Source organism: Carya illinoinensis, chromosome 4 (genome assembly GCF_018687715.1).
Source record: "Carya illinoinensis cultivar Pawnee chromosome 4, C.illinoinensisPawnee_v1, whole genome shotgun sequence".
NCBI classification, from domain to species: Eukaryota; Viridiplantae; Streptophyta; class Magnoliopsida; order Fagales; family Juglandaceae; genus Carya; species Carya illinoinensis.
This window is the reverse complement of record NC_056755.1, coordinates 6,732,007-6,756,097: the sequence shown is the minus strand read 5'-3', so window position 1 is coordinate 6,756,097 and position 24,091 is coordinate 6,732,007. Positions and strand designations below refer to the sequence as shown.

At 36.3% G+C, this 24,091-nt stretch overlaps 4 protein-coding genes across 8 annotated transcripts; 2 read left to right on the top strand and 2 right to left on the bottom strand.

Annotated features, from left to right (window-relative positions):
• Window positions 1-407: 407 nt before the first annotated feature.
• On the bottom strand, window positions 408-2,471 carry LOC122307075 (ycf20-like protein). Its single transcript, XM_043119691.1, has 2 exons — window positions 2,266-2,471; window positions 408-1,225 (listed from the first exon to the last, which is right to left on the bottom strand). Exon 2 carries the CDS (start codon window positions 1,182-1,184, stop codon window positions 717-719), a length of 468 nt encoding a protein of 155 aa, XP_042975625.1. The 5' UTR covers window positions 1,185-1,225; window positions 2,266-2,471; the 3' UTR covers window positions 408-716.
• A 3,130-nt stretch (window positions 2,472-5,601) lies between these two features.
• Window positions 5,602-9,285, top strand: LOC122307393 (calcium-dependent protein kinase 26). 4 transcript variants are annotated; one of them, XM_043120267.1, is made up of 6 exons: window positions 5,602-5,856; window positions 6,416-6,473; window positions 6,629-7,331; window positions 7,451-7,747; window positions 8,193-8,597; window positions 8,685-9,285. In XM_043120267.1, exons 3-6 carry the CDS (start codon window positions 6,743-6,745, stop codon window positions 8,948-8,950), a joined length of 1,557 nt encoding a protein of 518 aa, XP_042976201.1. In that variant the 5' UTR covers window positions 5,602-5,856; window positions 6,416-6,473; window positions 6,629-6,742; the 3' UTR covers window positions 8,951-9,285. The 4 variants fall into 4 exon arrangements, with proteins under 4 accessions (XP_042976201.1, XP_042976200.1, XP_042976199.1 ...); XM_043120266.1 differs by having other exon boundaries at window positions 6,416-6,494; XM_043120265.1 differs by having other exon boundaries at window positions 6,416-6,537.
• A 1,794-nt stretch (window positions 9,286-11,079) lies between these two features.
• LOC122307134 lies at window positions 11,080-12,374 on the top strand. The gene is made up of 2 exons (XM_043119796.1): window positions 11,080-11,689; window positions 11,973-12,374. The coding sequence occupies exons 1-2, from the start codon at window positions 11,225-11,227 to the stop codon at window positions 12,246-12,248; spliced, it is 741 nt and encodes a 246-aa protein (XP_042975730.1). The 5' UTR covers window positions 11,080-11,224; the 3' UTR covers window positions 12,249-12,374.
• A 61-nt stretch (window positions 12,375-12,435) lies between these two features.
• LOC122307133 (ABC transporter B family member 28) lies at window positions 12,436-21,374 on the bottom strand. Of its 2 annotated transcripts, none has more exons than XM_043119794.1 (16): window positions 20,934-21,374; window positions 20,157-20,344; window positions 19,294-19,317; window positions 17,412-17,513; window positions 17,069-17,159; window positions 16,534-16,634; window positions 16,409-16,459; window positions 16,191-16,319; window positions 15,430-15,492; window positions 15,074-15,353; window positions 14,234-14,382; window positions 14,040-14,129; window positions 13,322-13,456; window positions 13,189-13,245; window positions 13,051-13,107; window positions 12,436-12,916 (listed from the first exon to the last, which is right to left on the bottom strand). In XM_043119794.1, exons 1-16 carry the CDS (start codon window positions 21,322-21,324, stop codon window positions 12,680-12,682), a joined length of 2,145 nt encoding a protein of 714 aa, XP_042975728.1. In that variant the 5' UTR covers window positions 21,325-21,374; the 3' UTR covers window positions 12,436-12,679. The 2 variants fall into 2 exon arrangements, with proteins under 2 accessions (XP_042975728.1, XP_042975729.1); XM_043119795.1 differs by having other exon boundaries at window positions 20,157-20,340; window positions 20,934-21,073.
• Window positions 21,375-24,091: the final 2,717 nt, after the last annotated feature.

The window sequence follows — 24,091 nt, the reverse complement described above, 5'->3', positions numbered from 1 at the left end:
ACCATAGTACACAAATTACCACCATACATAATCAAACATTAATAACAACACAACTTGAAATACAAGTATCTCACAGTCAAAGCTGTTTTTAATCAAGTAGATTTAGCAGTACCCGTCCTACCACATGTATAAAAGCTTACTTTAAAACATGCTTTGATCATCAATAAGTTACGAGACAAGAAAATTACCTATTTCACACCAAGTATATGGATGAGATCTGGAAGTACCAGGAAAAAATGCCATAATCTATACCATGCATGATGTTAAATAGCAAATTCTTATTGGTGCTGGGCTAATGAAATGACTCTATCATCAATTCAAATTTAAGCGATTACCATCAGATCAAGATACACAAATGGAAGCCTCATTTCCTAAATGAACACAATTCATGTCTTGTTTTTTTTTTGGTCATATTGGCTACCATAGTTCGTGTAAAAATATGCTATTGTTTAGGTAGTCCGTACTTGACCACCAAAAGATAACAACCAAGGCAGACAACATACTAGCAGAGGGTGATATGGTCCTGATTTTAGGAAAAAGTAAAGTCAACAGACAAAAAAAATGGTCGGCGATGAATTAAGAATATGATAAGATCAAATGTGAAAATGTATTTTATCATATATAACAACATGAACATGTAACTCCAAAAAGAAAATATGAACATGTAACTAGAGAATTTACAAGACAACTAATTACAAGTGCTTTATGAGGTATTGTCAACTGGCAAGCTTAAAAGCATCGATGAATAGACCATAAGTAAAACCCATCTTAAAATTGTTGAGAAGAGCAAGGGGGAATGTCACCTTCGGCTGGCTGTAATAAAATTTTGTGACATACTCTGTCAGGAGAACACATACAACTGCAGCAATCACATCATTCACTCCTAAAGCTCCAAAAGACAAAGAGATCGTCTGTGCAACATAAAAGCCACCCAACAAAGAGATTCCCCCAAAAAGAGCCCTTCGAGAAGGACTTCGAAAATAGTTCCTTGAAATCTCTGGTACAAGTCTGATAATGTCAACTAGTCTTCGAGGCCCTCCATTCTCTTGCACAGCTTGGATACGAAGAAGCCCGGGTGAGGATCTCAAGGGAAAAGTTCCATATTTCCCACGTGAAACTTGGGTTTGAGGACTCAAGCCAATTGTCAGGAGGCCGGAAGAGATCAAACCTGAAGAATGTGCCATCTAAAGTATCACTGCCAACAAGGCCAACCCCAATGCTTATTCTGAAAAAGTTGAAGACAAGCTCGTTAGATAAAAACACATTCCTCAACGCAGACAACGGAAAAATACAAAAGCAAGAAATACCACTGTCCACTCATATATGAATAGAAGACTACACTAACAGAACATCTACTAGTTTCACAGGAGCAGTAATAAGAGACTACAATATGGTTATTATATCTTGCCTGAATTTCCAAGGTTTTAAAAAAGAATCAGAAAACCATTGTTTCATTCTGCCTAATTGTTCATATGATGTTGGTATATATTTAATTCAGAGGTACCTGGTAAGTTGGTAACACAAGAATCCAAAGAATTTGGCTCTGTCATGGCCTGTTCATCTTAGTACTATTTCTTGGTTCATTACCACAATGCAGACCTCAAGAATATCAACATTCAACAGTCCCCATCAGATGTCATAAGTCATCAAGATTTTTATTTTTTCAAAATATTGACTATTGTGCGTGTTACCTGTTTCATCCCGATCGCCGCGATCGGAATCAGAAGGGTTTAAAACCCCTGCTAGGCACCTCTAAAATAAATCTTCAACACATTCTCCCTAACCAATTTTGACATTGTTTTGTTTGCAGAGAAGTTGATTTCATACCCTCATATCCCAGTAACTGATGTCTTTCCTAATACAATATATAAATCAATTCGATCTCAGAAACAGGTTTTTCAGATATACGTATCAAATACATCATAGAGACCAAATGATACATCCCAAATGATAAACTATACCAAGAAAACAAAAATGATTAAGCAAATTGATTTACTTGTACGTTGTAAGGTCGATTGTTGGGAAAAGAAGAAACTTGAAAACTGTATATTTATCCGAAGTTTTAATGGATTAATCAAAATCTCGGAACTCAGAGCCTGGGAAAAACCATTAGGAATACAACAATTATTTTAGAACTTTCAAACTTAAAGAATGATGAAAGAAGTACTTCAAAGAAGATCTATCTCCCCTAATGTAAGAATTCAAATGCATTCAATCCAACCAAAATTCAGAGAAAAAGGAAAGAACAAAATCAGAAAAAAATACCTTAAAAGCAGTATCTGCTACGCTTTGAAATTCAGAAGCTTCCCCAGCTCCATCTATCCTTGTTCCTGAAAACGAGAGGGAGGGAAAGAGAGATTGACTCAAGAGTAAATCAGTGATGCAGAGGAGGAGCGGCGAGGCGAATGTATTCTCACTCTCTCAAACGACCAAACGGGTCGTTTTGGATAGCTCAGCAGTTCCGGGAAAACGCTGGGTTTTTTTTTTTTTTTTTTTTGAGTGGAAAAATGTTGCACTTAAACTTCTTGTGAATGATTTTTTTATTTTTTATTTTTAGTTTATTTTGTTGATTTTTGTGGAAAAATGAACAGAAAAATACTCAAGATAAAATTTTTGTGGAGCATGAAAAAGGATAAAGATCAATAAAAAAAAGTATGATGAATGATTTTTTCTAGGTTATATTTTCTTTTTAATTTTTATTTGGATTTTTTTTTTTTTTTTTTGCATTTTAGTAGTGGATAAAATTGCAATCTTATTAATACATGAGAAGGTATTAAAAAATACTAAAATAATTGAGAATATTAGAAATTTTGAATGGATTTAGAATAATTATTTTGAATGATTAAAGAAAAAAAATATATAATTATATAAGCTGATGTATACTATATTGCAAAAATAATTAAGATGTAGGTCTTATGGTGGCCGCCCTCATACTTCTAACTTATTTTTGGTTATGTTATGAATTTTTTTTTAAATGTTATTTGGATTGAAGTTCAAAATTGTTAAAATGAGGAGTGAAGAAACCTTGAGTTAGTAGATGTTTTTGTGTTTTTTATGTTTAGGAATAAAGATACGATAAATATTAAAAAAGTCTAAAAAATAAATGTTTGTCAAACATGGCCTTAGAATAATCCATCACAATGAAAGTTACTACTACTCACTTGAAGATGACTACAAATGGGATGATAGTTTCATCATCTCCAACATCAAATGATCGATAATAACAACTTATTTTTCAATTATTTAATGTCAATCTAAAATGTTACCTGTACTTATAATTTTTACTTACATAATACTACGAATTGATGTGTTAATTATTAATAGACTGGAAATTATAAAATTTGAAATTCAAAATTTAAATTAAAAAAACTCATAAAATGAATTTTACATATAAAATTGTAAGTAGATATAACACTTTTATTATATATTAGTATAAGAGGATTACTACCCCGGCCTAGGCCCAAATATAAGGAGCCTGAGCCAGCCAGGCAACTCCTTGGCCCTAAAGGAATGGGAGTATGAGACACGCCACTCTAGTGTCCCCCTACATTATCTAGCCTTAGAGGATTTATATAGGCAGGCATGCGCTAAACGCAAGGAACCATTAATTTCCTGACAACGAGGGGGTAACTGACAGAGCATGCCTGCTATCAGGTAGAGTGAATAGAAGGTCACGTTGCATTTATGATATCTGACTAATGAGATAGTTGAGGAAACATGTACTTTTGATATAAGAAATGATCAATTAATCCGCATAAATCAGATATATAAGACGATCCTTGTGTACTACGAACACTCTATATGTGTGTACTTAACTTTAAGATAATAATAACTTTAACATCAGAGACTCATCGACCATCATCTCAGCTTCTTTTTTGTTGTGATTCTTTATATTTGTAGGGAAAACTGTGTGAAACACATCGTTAACCATTAGGATGGAAGACGTGAATGCTACCACTAAAAACTGGAGACTGGAGTGGAAAAAGGGAGTAGAAATCTACAGATCATGAATTTCTTTCCCCTACGCAAATTGTGGGGCCTTTTAATTCTTGGGGATGTGTGATTGTGTATCACTCAATTACATTCCTTTTTTGTTTTTTTTTTTCCCAACGAAAGTAAAAAAAAAAAAAATGCTCATCGAAACCGTCCAAATATCTATTTTTCAGCTTTGGACGAGTGGTAGTTTCTTTTCGCGTTATCCCTAAGGAACCCCCATCTGATTGAGACCAAAGTGCTTGCAATGTCTGGCATAGACTGTCTTGGTAACATCACAAGGTATATAGCATCTGCATCATCATCCTCTCCAGCTTATTGTCTTCTATTTACAGTGTTTTACTTGTTAATGAGGTGATCTTATTTTTAAAATTTTAAATAAAATATAATAAATAATTTCATTTTTTAAAATTTTAAAATAAAAATTATATTTTAATAATATTTTATTCAACTTTTAACTATCATTTCATCGCATCTCAATTCAGCTCATTGTCCAAACATCTCATAAATTTCATGCATTTTTTTGTTTTCTTGGAACAATCCACAGGATGCCATTTCAAATATCTAAAAAAATCTGGGTGTCTTTTCTAACATCAATTTATTCTAAATAGATCGACAATTTACAATAATATTATAAGTGATATTAGAGCCAAAGGGACGATGATGTGAGAAAAATTCTTTTATTTTATTTTTTCTCCCTTTTTAAGTGAGAAGTACATGAGATAACAATGCTCAAGCTCTGTATCTTTTTCATAGTGGATGACGTCCCAACAGGTATAACAACCTTAATATTTGTCGATTATGCATAGGTACACAGCATTTGTTATTCTCGAATGTCTTTCACCCTCTGGCCTCTGTCGACCCATATTACCAAGTCACCAGTTCCAGCTCAACCAACAATTCGTCTTTGAGAAATTTGGCTAAAAAATGCATCAAGTAATGCCACCTACAAATATTAAATAAATAAGTATTGTGCAAGCTTAAGTAATTAAAAAAAAAAAAAAGATCTCGCTAATAATTTTTTTTTTTTTTTGCATTTTTCATAATAGAGTATAAAAAAATTATATAGGACTTATTTATTTGATATATGTGCAAATCACTATTCTAAAACCTAATTATTATATGAATTGAACAAAAATTATTGCGGCATAATTATAATGATAATTGCTATATGCATAAAAAGATTATATAAAATAAACTTACAAATTTATGTAAATTCATAAAATCTGTTAAATTTATTTTATAATAAAAATAATTTTATAATCTAATGTACTATATCAAATCACATCAATTTATAAATTTAGTTTTATGTAATCTCTTTATTACTAGAATATTTTTTAATTATAATTAAGCAACATGCTCCTTTTTACCATTCAAAAAGAGAGAAACATAAATAAATTTGATGGTATTCAAATATAATGTTTGACATTGTAAATTTTTATTTATACTCCCTGTTTATATATTTTAGATTATTTGACACAAAATTATAAAATGTAATGATCCAAATAAATCAGCCAAAAAAAAAAAGAGAGAGGAGAGCATGGGACGCAAGGGTTGAGACAAAGGGAATGATAGGATAGGCGCTTGGTTGATTAGTGCTAAGTAATTGAACGAATGAGAGTCGGACTTGATGTCCGAGGAACCCCCCGTTTTATTACACTTCCATTTTTCAAAAACACAGGAACCGAACAAAAAACTAGTCTTCTGGGTATTGGGGGCGAGAAAAAGCTCTCACATAGGAGACCCACCCACTGGAGGGGAGTTCTGTCTCGGGGGAGGCACCTGAACTCAAACCCACTGCTCCAACGGACTCCTTCTTGCGTGGTCTTTTTCTTCTTCTTCCTCCTCTCTCCCCCTAACCAGGTCTTTCTCTCTACCCTGTGCGTCCTTTTGTCTGAATTTTAGAAGTGGGTTTTGTTTCGTACTTGGCTATATGGTCGAGGGGAAAATTTTGGATCTGGGTTGATTTGTTTTCAGGTTAACTTTGATGGCTTTGTGTTGAGTTTTGTTGCTATTTTGGGTTTAGGATTTCCTACCTGGTGGTCATTAGTGCCTTTGTCATTTGGAGGTGATTTTGGGTTTTTTTGATAGGTTAGAAGCAGACAGTTTGGGAGCTTCAAACCAAATTTGGGTTTCTTTTTATTTTTTTCATTTCTTGTTGCTATGGCACAAAATTGGAAAAGGCGTAGACTTATCACCAAAAAAAAAAAAACCTTTGTGCTGGGATTTGACTTAAATTCTATTATGAGCTCGTTTCGAAGCTTGACAAATATTTCTGACGAATTCAATGATCATCTCGAGAAATTGTCTAATTGGGTTATTACTGGTCTGTTATTAGTAATAATTGCATAATAATTGCAATTTAATCTTAAGAAATAGATGGTGTGAGTCTGAGTTTCGTCGCTTTTCAAACGCGTTGCAGATCCGGGTGATCCAGTAGGGATTGAAAGGAAAGGGCTCAAGCTTCTGTTGTTTTTAAGGTTGGTTTCATATTCTTCAAGGTAAACGTCGATGCTGCACTCAACGACTGGCTATTGATGCGCTATAAGATTTTGACTTTGAAATTACCTATCAATAAAAAATAAAAATCAAAAGATTTTGACTTTGAAATTGGTTCTGTTGAATGGAAATCTAGGAAAAGAGGAGGAGAAAATACTCCCAACTTTTTACTTGAGTTTTAGTCGAGGTTCTGAAGAGTGTACGGAATTGTTATATTGGGCTGTTTGGTGGGAGGCGGCAAGGAATTGTTATGGCTGTTGCCAAGAGCAACAACGGCAACGGCACACTCACACAGCCCTGCAATTGTTATAAAGTTGAGAGCTTGACTGAAACCATTTTGGACGCAAATCAGACCTCAAATTTGAAAGATCGGTACATTCTTGGAGAGCAATTGGGTTGGGGGCAGTTTGGTGTCATCAGAGTATGCTCTGATAAGTTAACCGGAGAGGTATTAGCGTGCAAATCGATTGCTAAAGAGAGATTGTTTACGTTGGATGATGTACGAAGTGTGAAGCTTGAGATTGAAATTATGACCAAGCTATCTGGGCACCCAAATGTTGTGGATCTCAAGGCAGTGTATGAGGAGGAAGACCATGTTCATTTGGTGATGGAACTTTGTGCTGGAGGGGAGCTATTTCACCTGCTAGAAAAGCATGGGCGATTCTCCGAATATGAGGCAAGGGTTCGCTTCAGGCATCTGATGCAAGTGGTTTTGTATTGTCATGAAAATGGGGTGGTTCATAGAGATTTGAAGCCTGAGAATATCCTCCTGGCCACAAAGGCTGCCTCATCTCCAATTAAATTGGCAGATTTTGGTCTTGCAACCTACATCAAGCCTGGTATACACACAATTCTTGGTTTTCTTTATAGATTATTGGCTCTTGTTTTGTATTTATTAGTACTTCCTCGAGAAAGTTAAAGTTCTGCAATATTTTAAGCATTTGGGTCCATTTAACAGGGCAGAGCTTGCATGGGCTAGTTGGGAGTCCGTTTTATATAGCTCCAGAGGTCCTTGCCGGGGGCTACAACCAGGCTGCCGACGTTTGGAGTGCAGGTGTTATCCTTTACATTCTTCTTAGTGCAATGCCACCATTTTGGGGAAAGACGAAGTCCCATATATTCAATGCTGTTAGGGCAGCTGATCTGAGGTTCCCACCTGAACCCTGGAATCACATATCAGAATCTGCCAAGAATCTTATTGGTGCAATGCTTTGTACTGATCCTTCTCAAAGGCTTACTGCTCAACAGGTCTTAGGTAGGTTGGACGCTTGACAATTCACTGTGTCTACTGGTAGTGGCATTATGTACTTATTACTTTCTTTAGCATTCAACTCATGCACCCTAGTTTGGATTTTGGTTATATACCAGTGATGAAGGAGATGATACCTTGATATTTTATAAGGTTTAGTTAGTCGTGTCATTATTCTCAAATGACGTAGACAGACCTAGACATGTATGCATCATTAGGACATCCCAAGATTGTTGTGTTACACAATATAGATGATTTGGCCATCCATTGTTGAAATATTTCGTTTCTCCTTAAGGCAGTACAATTTGTTTTGGAGGATATTTTTTGAAGTATTGATCAATGCTAAATGACCTTTTGCTTAACATCATACATCTCAAGATATGGATGAGGCCTTGCTGTTTCTCTCTCTCTCTCTGCTAGAAATATAACCTACATTACTCTTCTTTTATAGAGCATCCCTGGATGAAGGACAATGGACCTAAAGAAGTAAATGGGTGGGAAAACCAAAATTGTGGAGAGAGGGGTGTAGCTGGTGGCTCGTTCTCTCCCTCATTTATGTCCAGGAATCAGGACGTCAGCTTTGGCACTGGATCACCTATTGCATGTGAGGTTGAATCACCTACATTCACATGCAGATCATCTTTTTCTTCTTTCCTAGCGGAACCATCAACACCTTGCCCTGCAGCTGGTGGGTTTTCCTTCTGCAGCAATGGTGATTCTAATACGCTGGAATTCTCTTCCCCTGTTCCCTCAATGCCAAGTTTTGCATTCTTCAGCCCTGGTTCTGCAATTGAACAAGGGAGTTGTGCATTGGAGTTTTCGGCCAGCATGTCCAGAGTGGATCCATTCCAAGAAGGTACTTGAGTTTCAAATCTTCTTGCCGTTGATAACTAACATCTCATAACACTTGCATCTATAATTCTTTTTTTGCGATAATATGCAGAGGGAAGCCTGGGCAAGCTGCTCTTGTTACCAGATTCTACTCGTTGCTTGAGGCACGAGGCAAACGGAATGGAACACAAGGAACCTGAAGTTAAAAGGGCAGGAGGAAAGATCGAGTCTAGAACCTTATGCACCCATAGCAAGAGGAACCATACAATTGGACTTGGTGACCACGAGCAACTTGATCTCATGGTGACTGAATCAGTCATCCGTTGGTCATCATGCACACATCTTCCTACGTCCCTTAGATCTTCTCTCGTATGTTGAAAATATGGACTGGCTGACTGCATCGAACTAATTGCTTTGATGAGGTATTAAGATTGCGAAGGAAATGGCATACCCAAGAGAAGTCTCGTATTGGTGTGTGATATTGTGTTTGTGCTCTTGTTACTGAAATCTTGTGTTACTTCTCGAGTGAGTTTTGTTTCTAGGAGTGGTGGTTTGGATGGTGTCTTTTGATTCTAAGAGTTAGTATTAGGTTTTTCTTCTCACCAGTAGGTTAGTGTAACAAGTTGTGGCAAATGGACTCTTTCCTTGTGTATAAAGTTGGTTCTCTGCGATATGAATTTTTCCAAGCTTCATATTTTAGTACTTTGCAACTACATATTTTCCCAGAATTATGCTGTTATCCTTATTTATTGTTTAATTTCCATTTCTTTTATTCCTTAAAGACTAATTCTATTTTAATTCATTTACACCACACACCATCTACGTGGTATAATTTGATTTAAAAGATAAATTTATTTTTTAAGTTAATTATATCCACATTATATTACTGATGTGCTTGCTATGTTAACAAGTGTGCTAACAAATATATTTTTCTTGAGAAGAAACGCTTTGAACATCTTCACTGGAAACGATAAAGAAACAACAGTAATTTTTACTTACTCTTTATTCAGTATGTATTCTATTAATATGCTTAATTATATCATTTTTTTTAATATAAAATGACTTTACAGAATTCAGAAAGAAATATAGAGCCTGCAAATGGACCAGCTTTGTTGGCATGCCACAATGAGTGTAGAACGGCTAGTGGGGGGACACATTCATTTAGTTCTCTCCAAAATCCCACCACTAATCCCGAATGATCAAAAACCCATAATTACATCTAACATTTGTGATGCCGAGGTCGGGAGTGGACGCTGTGTTGCCAAGTTTTGTTGGAAAAGATGCGTAAAATAGTTTGTAAATTTTTTATCTGTAATAAAAAGGGGGCGCCGGGCAAGCCTTCCCCCTTCGCATGCCCTGACATAATGTCAGGAGTTTTGCCTTATCCAGTAAAATGACATAATGGTCACTTATTGGGCTTAGAAGATCTTCATTCCATTTTTTATCTCTATCTTTATAATTTAATTCAAAATCATATTTCTTTAAATTTTTTTTTAAATTTTATTCATCTTTCAAAAACTTCCTATATTTCATTTCCCATCCTTATCTCTATTCTATTAAATAATATTTTTCTATTCTTTTTAATTATTTTTTCTTTCACTTCTATTTACAAATTTAACTACTCAATATTTTTTCTTATTTTTTGAACTATTACTCTAATGAATGTTTTAAAAAAAAAAATTTAATTATTTTTTTGTGAATATGAGAATATTTTTAAAATTAATTTTTTTTATATTTTCGTAATTAATTAAATTATTTTTAAAATTATTATTTAAAACTATAATAAATATGAAAATGAGAGAAAGTGTAGATGATTGAAAAATTATTTATTTGATATATTAGAATAAAATATTGATAAAAATGATTTAGAAAGTGAATAGTGAATCCCCAAATATAGAGACTTACTGTTTAGTCCCTAAACCTTTTTCCTAAAATAGAGATCCAGATGTGGGGAGCATTTTGATCAAAACCCCAAAATAAATCTCAAATTATGGAAAATATGGTACTTTGGGGAACCGGATGAGGACGCTCTTAAATGTCTAACTGTATGTTACATAGAAGTGACTTTATAATAACACCTCATCTTTATGTTAAATGCAATACGAAAATACCAGTCTCACTTTTAAGATATGGTTCTTTTTAGTTTCGGCTTATAGGTTGTGAAACTTGTGAGTATTGTTCTAGTTTTACCACGCAGTTCACTCTATCAATATATTTCCAACGATGTAATATCACTTACACTGTATATTTTGATCTAGTATTTCTAACGTTATCAAATTTTGAGATTCACATTTGATTATTTTAAGATATTATATTATTTTGTACATTATTTTAAGTTCATAATATTATGTCTGTACTACGATGGATTTTTCGATTTTCCAATGTCTCCATCTTCAGGCATTTATGGCACGCAAATTATGATGCAATGGTGGGTAACCATGGTAAGACTTCACAGCATAAAAAGATGAGGCTGTAATTCAATGCCACAAGCCAGCCGCATATTTTTGTTTTGTTACGTAGCCAATTCCGTGACGAAAAGAAAAAGAAAAAAGACTTGTGCTGGGTTATTCCACGCGGACTTCCTTATCACAAGAACTCCAGGATCCCAGTTCATCTTCTTTTACGTCATTGAATTCAGAAGGCTCGCACCAAATGGCGTGTAAAATAATAAACTCCTCAAACCCTCCAGTCGTTTGCAGATTTAGTTCAATAAAAGCAAAGGTTGGATCAAAAACTATCACCTTGTCTGCCTCTTCTAACAGCCAAGAACAAAGAGAAGTTGTTTCCACCACTGCAGCCACCAAAACCCAAGTCCTGAAAAGTAATGCCTATGGTGTTAAGTTCAAGACTCTTGGAGCATGCAAGCTTGGCATTTCAAGATATCCTGATTTTGAATACGATGCTGAAGGTGGAATAGGGACTGGGTCTGGTTCAAAGGTCCCAGATAGTGATCCTTTGAATGATGAAATTTCGGTTTCGTTTGACATCAAAACACTGTATATACCGCCAGTGACAGGTGCAACGACTAGGTTCTTGGGATTACCATTACCACCATTTCTGAGGATTGATATTGTCCCAGAACTCTTTCAAGGGAGCATTTATCCAGAATCTGGCAAGGTAAATTAAAATGAGTTATGCCACTCTTACTATTTCAACATCTTTTTGTAGCCAAATAGTTTTGAGATGCCTTCCTGTTCGATGTTATCGGCACCAAATAGCTTTAAGATGAGAAAGTCAGTAGAAAAAAGTAGGAATCCATGTCTTTGTAGTGCAACGAAAAAGTGTCAGACCTGAGTGTGAATAAGATTTCTAATTGCTCTCTGGAAGTGGAAGATTGCTCTAGCATTATCATGAGTTATCTTCTCTTGGATTGGATTTGATTTCTAATTTGTTCGTGCAGGTTGATCTTGAATTCATGGCCAAGTTCTGGTTTTCTGTTGGCAGCATCTATAGAGCTCCTCCACTACTGGTGAAGACCGTTTTGACATCTGAGGAGTCAAACGGAACCATAAGAAGTGGAAGAGGAAAGAGATTGGATAAAGAAGAGAATTGCAGATTAGTTGGGGTGGCTACTGTTCAACCCATTGATGATTTCCTAATGAACACCTTCCTTGGACTTCCTACTGAATGCCTTGCTTGTCTTAATGCTGTAATCTCCCTTTCTAATTCTTCTTAAGATTTCAAAACCACAGATTTTACCATTGCCAAAGGCATACTAAATAAGAGATGGAGCATTGATAATCTTCTTAGTTTCCATAATCGGAATGGATTTAGAAAATATACATGGATTTAGTTCTGATTCTTCTTTCGGATGTGGATTTTTTTTTTTTAAATTTTGAACGGTTTTAGCTTGACTAATTCAGTTGATCGAAAGGTGTTATGTTATATCAACTTATATCAGTAAATTTACAAAGGTTTTCCAGCTGTTTTGGAGTCGCCAGCTCGACTATAATCTCTGGCAACTTCTTGGCTTCGTATACTTTACTGAATGGTATGAAAGAAAATGATTTAAAAGGGAAGTAAATGTGGGTGAGGCAATACTCTCCAATGCCGCACCTCATTCGCATGCCAACTTGGCGTTTGTTCCAAACTCTTGCAATTTTAATGTCACTCAAATGCCAGCCTTTGAGTGCTGACCAATGAAGCATATTGACCCTTTCTAGCCAATAATTCAAAGTGTGTCCCGAGTTCAGCGACCCTCCCGTCAGAACAAAGCGCGATTTGATGGGCATTCTGAACTGTGCTTAATCGGTGAGCAATCACCAATGTTGTCCTGTCCTTCATCAGATGGTTCAATGCATCCTGGACCAAGCGCTCACTTTTTGCATCCAACGCACTGGTAGCCTGCATTGAAAGATATCATAAATATTATGCATTCTAACATGAGGAAGGGGTGGGAACTGGGAAGTGTCATTTGTTATGGTGACCAAAACTCGTAGAAGAAATACAGACACAGAGAGAGAATAAAAAATCATTACCTCATCAAGTATTAGAATGGGGGCATTCTTAAGCAGAGCTCTAGCAATAGCAACTCTCTGCAGATCAGAACATAAAGAGTCAAACGCCTCTCTCTCTCTCTCTCTCTCTCTCTCTCTCTCTACACTACAGAACCATACCTGCCTCTGGCCTCCACTAAGTAGTCCTCCACGCTCACCAACAAGTGTGTCATAACCCTTTTTGAGTAAATAAACATTCAGAAACAACAAACTAGCGGGGTTAGAACATTTGAGTACTAAGAAGACAATTAACCTGCGGCAGTGAAATTATGAATTCATGAGCATTTGCTGCTTTGGCTGCCTTTATCACATCATCTTTGGATACATCTTCGTCTGGAAGCCCATATGCAATATTTTCTCCAACAGATACCGAAAAAAGAACCGGTTCCTGCATCATCTTATGAACTTTGGATAGAGGCAACAATACAGTGCGAAATAATCACTTTTCTTAGTGCTTCTCAGCGTCTATGAAATTTGGTTGCAGGTTGGTTGCTTTGACGTTAAAAGCACAAACAAAACCAAACATCCAAAATCCAACTCAATCAGTGCAAATCAAAAGGAAAGGGTCGAGACTAACCTTATCAAACTCAATATTCCTCAATCCTAAACCCAGCCTGTCCCAATTTTAACATTTTACCTCCAGCTTGTTAGTAAATAAAAACTGGCTCGCATACATATCAGCTTATAGATAGTTATAATTAATCCAAATACTTGCAAACAGCATAGAACATGGTCTGCTATTAGGATCCCATATTGGCAACCCAAAACTAATCCAAGGTAAGCTGAGTACCAACAACTTGGTTTAGACCTAGACCAAGATGTAACCCATAGTAACTACGGTCAAGCTATATCACAAATTTACTGAGAAATAAAAACATGCCTATGCTGAGAAGCAATGAGAATTGACTTCAAAAGTACGTCACATTTGTGTGTGATGCTTTTAGCAGATGTGTGGAGACCCAAGAAGAGACCTGATTCACTATGGAAACAACCCGTGCCCACTCACTCTTGTCAAATGTTCGAACATCTTCTCCAGCAACTGTTATACGACCTTTGGTTGGCTGCAAACAGTACACAATGCACATGATTCTTCACAATCCATGACAAGCAAATGTTTCCATTTAACAAACAGAGAGTTAAACGAAACAAAGTATATTAAAAACACCTCATAGAAACGTGCCAATAGCTGTACTACTGTACTTTTGCCCGCACCACTTGGGCCCACAAGAGCTGTTATGGTTCCACATTTTAGAGTTAAACGTAGACCACTCAGTATTTCCACATCGGGTCTCAAAGGATAAGAGAAGTGGACATCTGGAGATCAAAAGGAGGGCATTCATATTCCCACTGGAACTAACTGTATATAAATTTATTGTATGCAAATAGCAAGATTTAGAATACCATCCCATAATAATTATTTTGACAAGTAAATACTGTCCCATAATATAGCCAGCTAACAAGGGATTTATGGAAAACACAATCTTGACAAAATGAGGGGAAAAAGTGAGATTTAAGGAGAGACCAGAGAATCACAAAATGATATGACATAGCACGTAAAAATTCTATTCCCAAGGTCAATTTTCTCTAAACACTACTGGTCAGGATCTTTTATTTTTAAGGACTAACGATCAGGATCTTATAGTTAGAACTCTATAACAAGTGGAAACCAGGCATATCATCTCATAGAATAGACTAGCAGTTGTTAAAAGGATAATATGTGGATATGGGGGGTATAAAATGCCATGAGGTTCAAATCCCATTGGGTGAAAACAATCTCTATGGCCATCAGACTCAGAGATTTTTCCCTTGAATTACCCGACATGCACTTGCGGAAAACTCCTTGTTAAGGGCCTGTGCACCCCCAGGATTAGTTGGGACGTTGTTCCCAGACACTCGGTGTCAATCAAAAAACTCAATGACACAATTGCAATAAAAAAACAGAAGATAAGGCAAATCAGATAGTCAATACACCTCAACAAAATGAATAAAACTGCATGATCCATACCTTCAAGACCAACATCACCAGACCAAGCTAAGCTAGACACTTTGCTAGATGATTTCAGGGCTGACATATAATGCATATTCTTAGAGAGGATTTTCTCATCATAACCGTTTATGAGGAATAATTTATAACTGTCATCTTGCACTTCTTTATGCTGCATTTCTCTTTCTAAACCATATGCAAGGGCCTCATCAATTTCAACCTCAGACAGAACAGAGTTAATTCTCTCAACAGCAGCGAAAGTTCCACGAAGATCGCTAAATGTGTTCACCAGCCCTTGAACCTGAAAGACACATCTATAAGACAGGACCAAGGGGAGGAGAATATCATGAGCATGCAAGAAGCACCAAAGAACTCACTGCGAATGTTAACGTGAATGTGTATCCAATAAAAGAAGCCACAGTTCCGACAGAAAGTTCACCCTGTAAGCAGAAAATGTGAATGATTAAAAGGAAAAAAAAAACCTTGGCTTTAGTACTGATAGAATCAGGAATTGATATAAAAATGAAAACGATGCAAGATTGAATATGGATTAAAAGTATGTGGTAAAGCTTTAATCAGAATTACTGCAAAGCAAAAATGTTTGTAGTTAGTGAATCAGTATGGCGCGATTGTTTTGAAAATTTGAAAAAAAAGAAAAAAAGGCATCCATTAGCTTTTTTTATACGTAAGAAGGCATCCATTTGCATAGCATAATTGAAAAGGAAATTCCTATTTTCATATGTGATACTATCTAATTTAATGTATACAGAGTAAGCAAACATCAAAGATTCAAAATGGCCAGGAACACCGAAACTACCACGAAGGGAAGCCACAAAACAACAGGACCATGAGAGCTCCTCAAATACAAAATCCATAATTCTCTGCCCTTTAGAAAGGGAGAAACATAAAATAAGGTAGACATATTTCAGGAGATTGAAATACATCTCTCTTTAATTGGAGTTCTTTTTGGAAAAGCATTCAAGGCAGAAAACTATTCCATAAAAAACTGTGAGATACTAAGTTTTGACAAAATATAGTTACCATATTCAAAAGGAGATATTGTAAATAACACAAGGGAAAATTGTAGTATCCATTTAAAGTGCTAAGGCAAAAGTTGTCGTGAGTTAGGAGTGCTTACCGCTTTCACTTTGCTTCCTCCAAGAAAATATAAGGCCATTAGAGAAATGTAAACGGCAATTCTTGTCAAAGATTCATTTACGGATTTAAAAACCCCAAGCTTTATGCCACTAGCCTGATAAGAAAGAACCTGCCAAGGTCGATAAAATTAATGCTAAGCACAATGAAGAAGCTTTCATGTCTCCGTGACAACAGCTACTAGTGTTTATATGACCTTACCCGGCTACCAAACATTGACATTTGATGCTTTTCACCACCAAAGGATCTGACCTGTAGCATTTTTCATCACAATTCATCTGCAGGAGCGAGAGAAAGAAATTTGGCAGAGAATTTTAAGAGCTTACAGTACGAATGGCAGAAAATGTTTCTGTCACACAATCAGATATGGATGCCTGGGCCAACCCATGAGCTTTAAAAACAGGCACAGTTGATCTCTTGTACACAGCTTGATAAAACCAAAAATAATCAGCTAAAGGAAAGGAAACACAAAAAAGCAATGATAACCATTTCCAAATTAGAACATAATGAGAAGAAGGTAACCACATCCACAAGGGGAGGAGAAGGGAAAAGAGGGAAGCACGAGCAGCCACTGACAAAAATATGAATAAAAGACAAGCTTATGAAATTTCCAATGGCAATATGTCATTATCATAGCAAAAAAGAGCATCAAAATGATGTAGAAAGAATTCTTAAGCCAAGCCAGTAGTTACTGAACATGTTTATGAAAATCATTCTAATACTGAAGGACTTCTTCTAAAGAGATTTTTTTTCCCTGGCACCTGTGGGGGGAAGGCTGTCATGCTTATCGGTAAGTAAGGATAAACATAGCTTCTAACATACAACATAGTACAAGCTAAAAACATAAAAGAAAATATTTACCAACTAAAACAGACACAGCAAGTATTAGCAAGCCCAGAATAGGTGCAAGTTGAGGGGACAAGGCAAATAGTATCAATAATGTTCCAGTGACCTGCAAGAGTAATGAAAATAAAGAGACATGTTACTGAAGATGGGTAATAAATGGAAAACTGAAACACAATGGCAAATTGTATATAATAGAAAGGTAATCGGCCCCATCATTGCAGTCAAACAACAATAAAATTTTAGTAGCATTAAATCAAAAAATATGGAAATCTATGTTACTTTTTAATCATAAGTATTATGCACTGGCTCAAATGTAGACAACACAAAGCTCACTTGTGCATGGTGTAGAGTTGCTTGCCTCAGAAAGTGCCCTGAATCCACGGTCCCTTGAAATGTTCTCACTCACAACATCTTTAAGAGAACCCAAATCAGATGTTAGCAAACCGGTAAGTTCACCAACCTGTAAGGAGCAAAACCAAGTTAATCCAGTAAAATAGAAACTGCATATTGGCCGAAACAATTGGCAGGAATTTTTTAAAAGAAATTGAGAGAAAGATGTTGATGTGGGTAATTACTTTCATAGAGAAAAGAATAAAAAGGAAAGGAAAAGAAACAATTTGACCAGATAATAAAACAGATTTTCTGTATGCCTAACAATGAAAACAAAAATCAATGATAAGAGGACGTGGGTTGTACCATTTCTTTATTTTTGGTAAGTAAAAATTTATTAATACCAATAGCCATAGCCAAGTACACTGGATGTATACAAGAGAAAACACCTAGTTGGGGTGCAGAAATAGAAACAAGGAAAATGATCCTAACAAAACCCTAGCTCAAGGCCAAAGATGTGCCTGTCCCAAACCACCACAAGTGCACCAATGCCTATCCCACCAAACCAGTTTCTGCCTGTACACCAAGCCAGTGTAAATTTGCCAACAGACTCCTCAATACTTGTAAACTCCGAACAAGCCTCCTAAAAATATACAATTCTAGTCTTGGCTCAACTAGAACTACCTCCCTTAGCGTCATAGTTGATTTCCTAAGTAAGATGCTTTAACTCTCCCCCGCTCTAATGCAGTGAGTAGTGCTGTGAATTGGTCCTCAAATCCTTTGCAGGTAATCCCCACACACTGCTGTATCTTATTTACCTTGTCCAAAACCCAATCTGATGATGAATCGGCTATATTGTTAATCGGTGGGAGAGATATCAAGGGAACATCTTCTGCAGATTCTGCTCCAAACTGTAGGCCAAGCCCTAAATATTCCTACTCACAAGGCACCAATGACAGCCCCATCCCTTCCTCCACACCAGCATCTTCTCGCATTTCCTCCACAGCGCCATTAATGCTGTCACCACCTTGGCTATGTGTCAACCCACAAGGTGCCTGAGAAGGTACAGAGGAACTAGTTCCCTCTGACATGGGTGGTGGAACCATGGTCACCATTTGAAGTTTGGGGTCAGCAGAAACTCCCCCAAAACTCGGCAATACCTCAGGTTCCGTTGTGGGTGTCGTTGATTCAATGAAGAGAGCATTGACTGCGCCACTCATCGGCGAACTTTTCCAAGTCACACTTGGTGAGAGGCAGTACCATTTATCCTTTCCACTACTGATTGTTGTAGTTGTTTTCCTTTGCCATGACAATTGGCTTATTTCGTAATAAGATTCTTAATTTTAAGAATCATAATACACCAATCTGTTTCCACAATCTCATGCCTGCCACCAAATTAAAATCTTCCAAATTTTCTATATTTGCTTCCACCCAACAAGAATTGATCTGAGACAGACAATATATTGAGTGCCAGCTTACCTACCAAACATTAGAAATCTGCACTGGATCATTACAAAGTAAGAAAGTGCAAGGGTACAAGAAGAATGCCCCAATATGCTATAATTGACCTGATCAATAATATATCATTCCAATAATGAAGTACAAGACACAGACTTCAGCTTTATACAGTTTTCAAGTTTAAAAAGCAGTTGGACCTAGGATACACAACTTGCCACACAAGGTAGTGAGCTGGATTCTAATTCACAAACTTCCCCCTTTGAGGTGAAATTCAGTCAAGCTTACAAATCAAGTTGAACAAATACAACAAAAAATCTCATGACAGCTTATTCCACATGCATTACATGAATCATAGATTGGCATATGAAAGTGCTCGAAAGGATGTGTCTGTATGGGTGTGCATGTGTTTCAATACATTTGCATGCATTTACACAAGGATTTTATAAACATACCTTGTATCGGTCAAAAAACTCCGCCTGCATAGATAAAGGAGCAACAAAACAATAGAACACTAAGTGTTATCTTTCATACAGAAATTTTGAAACAAAATAAAATACATAAGAAACAACCTAACAGGAAAAAAGGGAAAATATGTTTTGTACTCCTAAACTACAACCTTTTTTTTTTTTTTACTTTGTACTCCAAACTACTAAAACCTAAATTTGACCATTTAGATTGATGAAAAATAGGATATGTGATACAATCTTGATAGTTAGCTAATTGCCGATGGTAAAAATTGCCAAAATGTGACAGTTTGAGGTGTGGTAATCTATGGCACAAACTGGGAAAAAAGTGGTAGTTAAGGGGTGCAAAATATACTTTCCCCAAAAAAGAAATTTTACAATTAAACAAATCAGAGATTATTAGACAATGACAGTGATATAAATCAAAATGTCTGAATAATATCATAATGGCATGGCAACCCTCTTGTATGTGCTCTCAAACATGGATACGTTTGACATGCATGTCAATACCAATTCACATCAGCAACGCATGAAATGTTTTATGTTTTGGGCAACACCACCACAAATTACCCAAATCTTAACAGTATCACCGGGTGACAATTTAGATGCATGCCCAAAAGGCAAAAACTCTTGAAATTGAAAACTAAAAAACAAAACTTCATAAAGTTTGACACACATGCATCATTTGAAATATTATAACAACAAAACTTAAAAATTTAATATTATCAAAGTCTTCCAATGTTTTGTTTTAACAAAATATAACATTCCATTTTCCCAAGGGAAAATATAGGACTGTGAAACACTAGGGATTCAGGGAAAGATAAATACGAAATTATAAAATTTTGTTTTACCTTCTGAATCAACACCCTTCTGAAAATCTGAGCTCTTAGCGTTGACATAACTTTCTCCCATACAGTGTTCAGGTTTGTAAAAAAAATAACCGTTAAAATTGGTTCCAGCGCATACGAAAGTCCGACCTTACCGAGCAGGTTCCACAATGGCTCAGGTCTAGCACCGATAAGTACTTCGAAGAATCTACCTAGGAAAATCATTAACATAGATACTGAGCAACGATACATAACTGAAGTGTAACTCTCTTATATTAATGATTGCCTTTCGAAATTATACTCCATAAAGTTGATCACACAGAAAATACAACCAAAACGGTAGTCATAAATATCAGAACCAGTGCCCTGATAACAAATTGATTGCAAAGCAACATTTTGTTGCCAACAAATTGAAAATTTGGAATATCTATGAACCAAAATTGTTCACTTACATAAACTTCATAAACCAATTATTACTTGTCTTGTTCTGAAACTCGATTTCCATTTTTACAAAGTTTCTGTTACCAACCAAATACAACATAAACGTCTCAAAAACTCACTTCGCGCTACAAAATCTACCAAACTCTCCCACTATCAGAGGCCCAAACATTAGATTTCAGCATTTCTTATTAGTTTTGCTTTCCTTCAGTTGGTCCTAAGAAAATGCAGATAATGAGAGAGAGTGAGAGAGAGAGAGAGTCATAATCCTGGCACATTTCTTTTATTTTGTTTCTCCTATTTTCCTTTCCTCCAAACGGGTATTGAAATAAGAGTGAAAGTGATAAATCGTGGTTGCCGTACCAGTAAATATGGGCATAGAGAGAGTACACGTGGTGCAACCAAGAAGAGTCAAAGCCGAAATAGCGAGCCTCAGCTTGTGTGCACCCAAGAGACTCCAGAGTAGTCCCCAGCTTATGGCCTTCGCCGGCCGAACCTTCTCGGGACGAAAATCCTGCGGGTCGACCCTCGGGCCGGACTCGGTTACGCTGGGGTCCGAGGCGGGTCCGGACACGTAAGCGAAAGAGATTGAGCCCCTGGTCTTAGCTGGTACGGTTATTGACCCGAGTGGCAATGGCGGGAAGGGGTTCGATTGGAAGGGAAGGGGGAGAGAGGAGGGGGAGAGTCTAGATTTGTGCGTACGGACGCGAGTGGGATAGTGAATGGGAGAGAAGGAGTGAGTTACAGAGGCCATGGATGTGCTAGAGAAAAAAGAGAGTGAGAGAGAGATGGGTAGATAACGGTGAGGTGGCGCGCGCTTAGCTTTTTTTACTTGTCAGATATTTTGGGATTGGTTATGTCCATCTCACGCGCTAGAATGCGAATGGCACACGCTACTCTTGATTGAGGCAGTAATAGCATTAGTCATTGAAGTACATAATTTGATTAGAATGTTAACTTTTGATTCTAAAATAAACTTTTAAATAGATTAATTTATATTGGATTAATTATCTTAAAATATAAATAATAAAAAAATATTATATATTTTAATAATTTTTTTATATTTTATAAATACATTTCATATATTAATTAATAACTTTATTAAATAAATTATTATTTAACTATTTAATTACAAATTATTATAAATATACTATTTTTATAATTAACTTAATTATTCAATAAATATATTTTACCAACTATTCACCCAACAATCATATATATAAACATACTAACATTTATTTTACTCCACTTTTATATTTAGAATTGTGGTTGAAGCCAACAAACATGCCAACAACTTTCTATAACAACCAATCACCATTTACACTTTTTGAATAAACTAATTTTTGCCAACCATTATTCTTTTACCAACTTTTTTAGTTGTGATTAATAGTTGAGGATCAAACTCTATAAATAGACTCATCCTCTAGTCATCAAATGCCAAACTTCCTTCCTCCAATCCTCTAATTTTCTTCCCTCAATTTGCTATAGATCCATTTTCAAATTTTGATGATGATTATTCTGATCATGAGTTGGATATGATGCAAGCAATTGCAATAATATCCGAGTGAACATCTTTTACACCTCGTCGTACTCCTCAACGTCGTAAGTTCATCAAACGTGATTCATTCGAAAGTTATCAACGCCTTTGGAATGATTATTTTGCTAAAATACCAATATATCCACCCATCTTTTTAGGAGAAGGTTTCAAATGAGTTATGATCTTTTTTTTATGCATACATGCCGCAGTAGTCTTCCACGATAATTATTTTACCCAAAATAGAGATGCTAGTGGGAGGTTTAGATTGTATTCCCTTTAAAAGATGACTGCAACGATTAGGATGCTAACATATGGGGTCACCGCAGATCTAATGGACCAGTACATCAGAATCAGAGAAAGTATAGTACAACAAAGCAAGAAAAAATTTGTTAAGGCAATTGTCTCGATTTTTGGTAATGAGTATTTGAGATCTCCAAACAGCAGTGATATAGTGACGTTACTATATGCTGAACAAAGACGTGGATTCCCATGTCTGTTGAGTAGCATTGATTGTATGCACTGGAAATGGACGAATTGTCTTACTACATAGAAAGATATGTATTATGGTCATGTGAATGAATCAACTATTATTTTGGATGCTGTTACATCTTATGATCTTTAGATATGGCATTTTTTTTTTGTTTGCCTGGGTTGCATAACGATATCAATGCACTTGATCGATCTTATGTTTTTGTTGCGTAGGCCGAATGTCGTGCTCCTCCGTGCAATCACACAATCAATAGTCACGAATATATAATGGGATATTATATTACATATGGTATATATCATTTGTGGACAACATTAGTGAAAACAATTTCATATCCTCAGGAAAATAAGAAAAAACATTTTATTGCTTGCCAGGAGTCTACTCGGAAAGATGTGGAGCGTGCATTCAGAATACTCTAAGGTAGATTTGCAATTGTGCATAGACCTGCGAGATTTTTTCGTCCTAAAGTACTAAAAGACATTATGTACGCATGCATTATTTTACATAATATAATCGTTGAAGATGAGCGACATCTATATCTCAGGACTGAGCAATTCATTTATGAACAAATAGAAGAGACTCCAGATGAGCCAATTTCATGTGATAGTATACCTGAATTCATAGAATTCATTGCACAACATCATCAAATTAGATATAGAGGCACTCATAGGCAACTCCAGGCTGACCTTATCGATCATTTATGGAATATTCATGGCCGTACCTAATTTAGATTTGGAGTTTATGTAATTTGTAATTCAATATTTAACCTGAAGCAAAGCTATGACATTGATTTTCTTTCTAGTTCATGGAATATCCAAGCTTATGTAGATATTTTTTTCTAGTTCATATCCAAGGTTATTTTAAATGCTTTTCTTTTGCAGGTGTATACGAATTTAGAGGTAGGGTTGTACAAAAACCGACGCCACCAGCCGCCACCGACGGGAATCGACCTGCCGCGTCAGGAACCAGCCGGAACCGCCGGTGAATCGGTCGGCGTACGATATAATTTATTCAAAACCGCTAAATATCGGTTCGGCAGCAGTTTGACCCTGGTTCAAACCGCTGAACCGGCCGACTTAATAACCTATTTTTTTTTATTTATACCTTACTTAAACGACGTTGTTTCACTTAAATAAGTGAAACGACGTCGTTTAATATCTGAAATTTTTTTTTTTTTTTAACTAAATGAAACAGTGCCGTTTGGCTTAAGCCAAACGGTGCCGTTTCATTATAGGGTTTAAGGTCCCCCGAGTCATTCTTCTTCCTCGATTCCTTCTTCTTCTCTCCTTCTTCATTCTCAGACGCCGCCCCCGTCCTCTCTCTCTCTCTCTCTCTCTCTCTCTCTCTCTCTCTCTCTCTCTCTCTCTCTCTCTCTCTCTCTCTCTCTCTCTCTCTCTCTCTCTCTCTCATGGCGCACGCAAGCCATGGCAGGGCAGAGGGCCTCTCTCTCTCACTCTCAAATCGCACCTCTCGCCGCTCTCGGCTTCGTCTCTCACC

What these genes read in the sequence shown, in the direction of transcription:
- LOC122307075 (XM_043119691.1), bottom strand. Translation starts at nt 1,184, where the DNA reads ATGGCACATTCTTCAGGTTTGATCTCTTCCGGCCTCCTGACAATTGGC.
- LOC122307393 (XM_043120267.1), top strand. Translation starts at nt 6,743, where the DNA reads ATGGCTGTTGCCAAGAGCAACAACGGCAACGGCACACTCACACAGCCC. An exon ending in TACTGCTCAACAGGTCTTAG is followed by an intron (nt 7,748 to 8,192) that starts GTAGGTTGGACG and finishes CTTCTTTTATAG; the next exon opens with AGCATCCCTGGATGAAGGAC. An exon ending in AGTGGATCCATTCCAAGAAG is followed by an intron (nt 8,598 to 8,684) that starts GTACTTGAGTTT and finishes GATAATATGCAG; the next exon opens with AGGGAAGCCTGGGCAAGCTG.
- LOC122307134 (XM_043119796.1), top strand. Translation starts at nt 11,225, where the DNA reads ATGGCGTGTAAAATAATAAACTCCTCAAACCCTCCAGTCGTTTGCAGA. An exon ending in TTTATCCAGAATCTGGCAAG is followed by an intron (nt 11,690 to 11,972) that starts GTAAATTAAAAT and finishes TTGTTCGTGCAG; the next exon opens with GTTGATCTTGAATTCATGGC.
- LOC122307133 (XM_043119794.1), bottom strand. Translation starts at nt 21,324, where the DNA reads ATGGCCTCTGTAACTCACTCCTTCTCTCCCATTCACTATCCCACTCGC. An exon ending in GAAGGGTGTTGATTCAGAAG is followed by an intron (nt 19,318 to 20,156) that starts GTAAAACAAAAT and finishes TTATCTATGCAG; the next exon opens with GCGGAGTTTTTTGACCGATA. An exon ending in CATTTTCTGCCATTCGTACT is followed by an intron (nt 16,460 to 16,533) that starts GTAAGCTCTTAA and finishes AAAATGCTACAG; the next exon opens with GTCAGATCCTTTGGTGGTGA.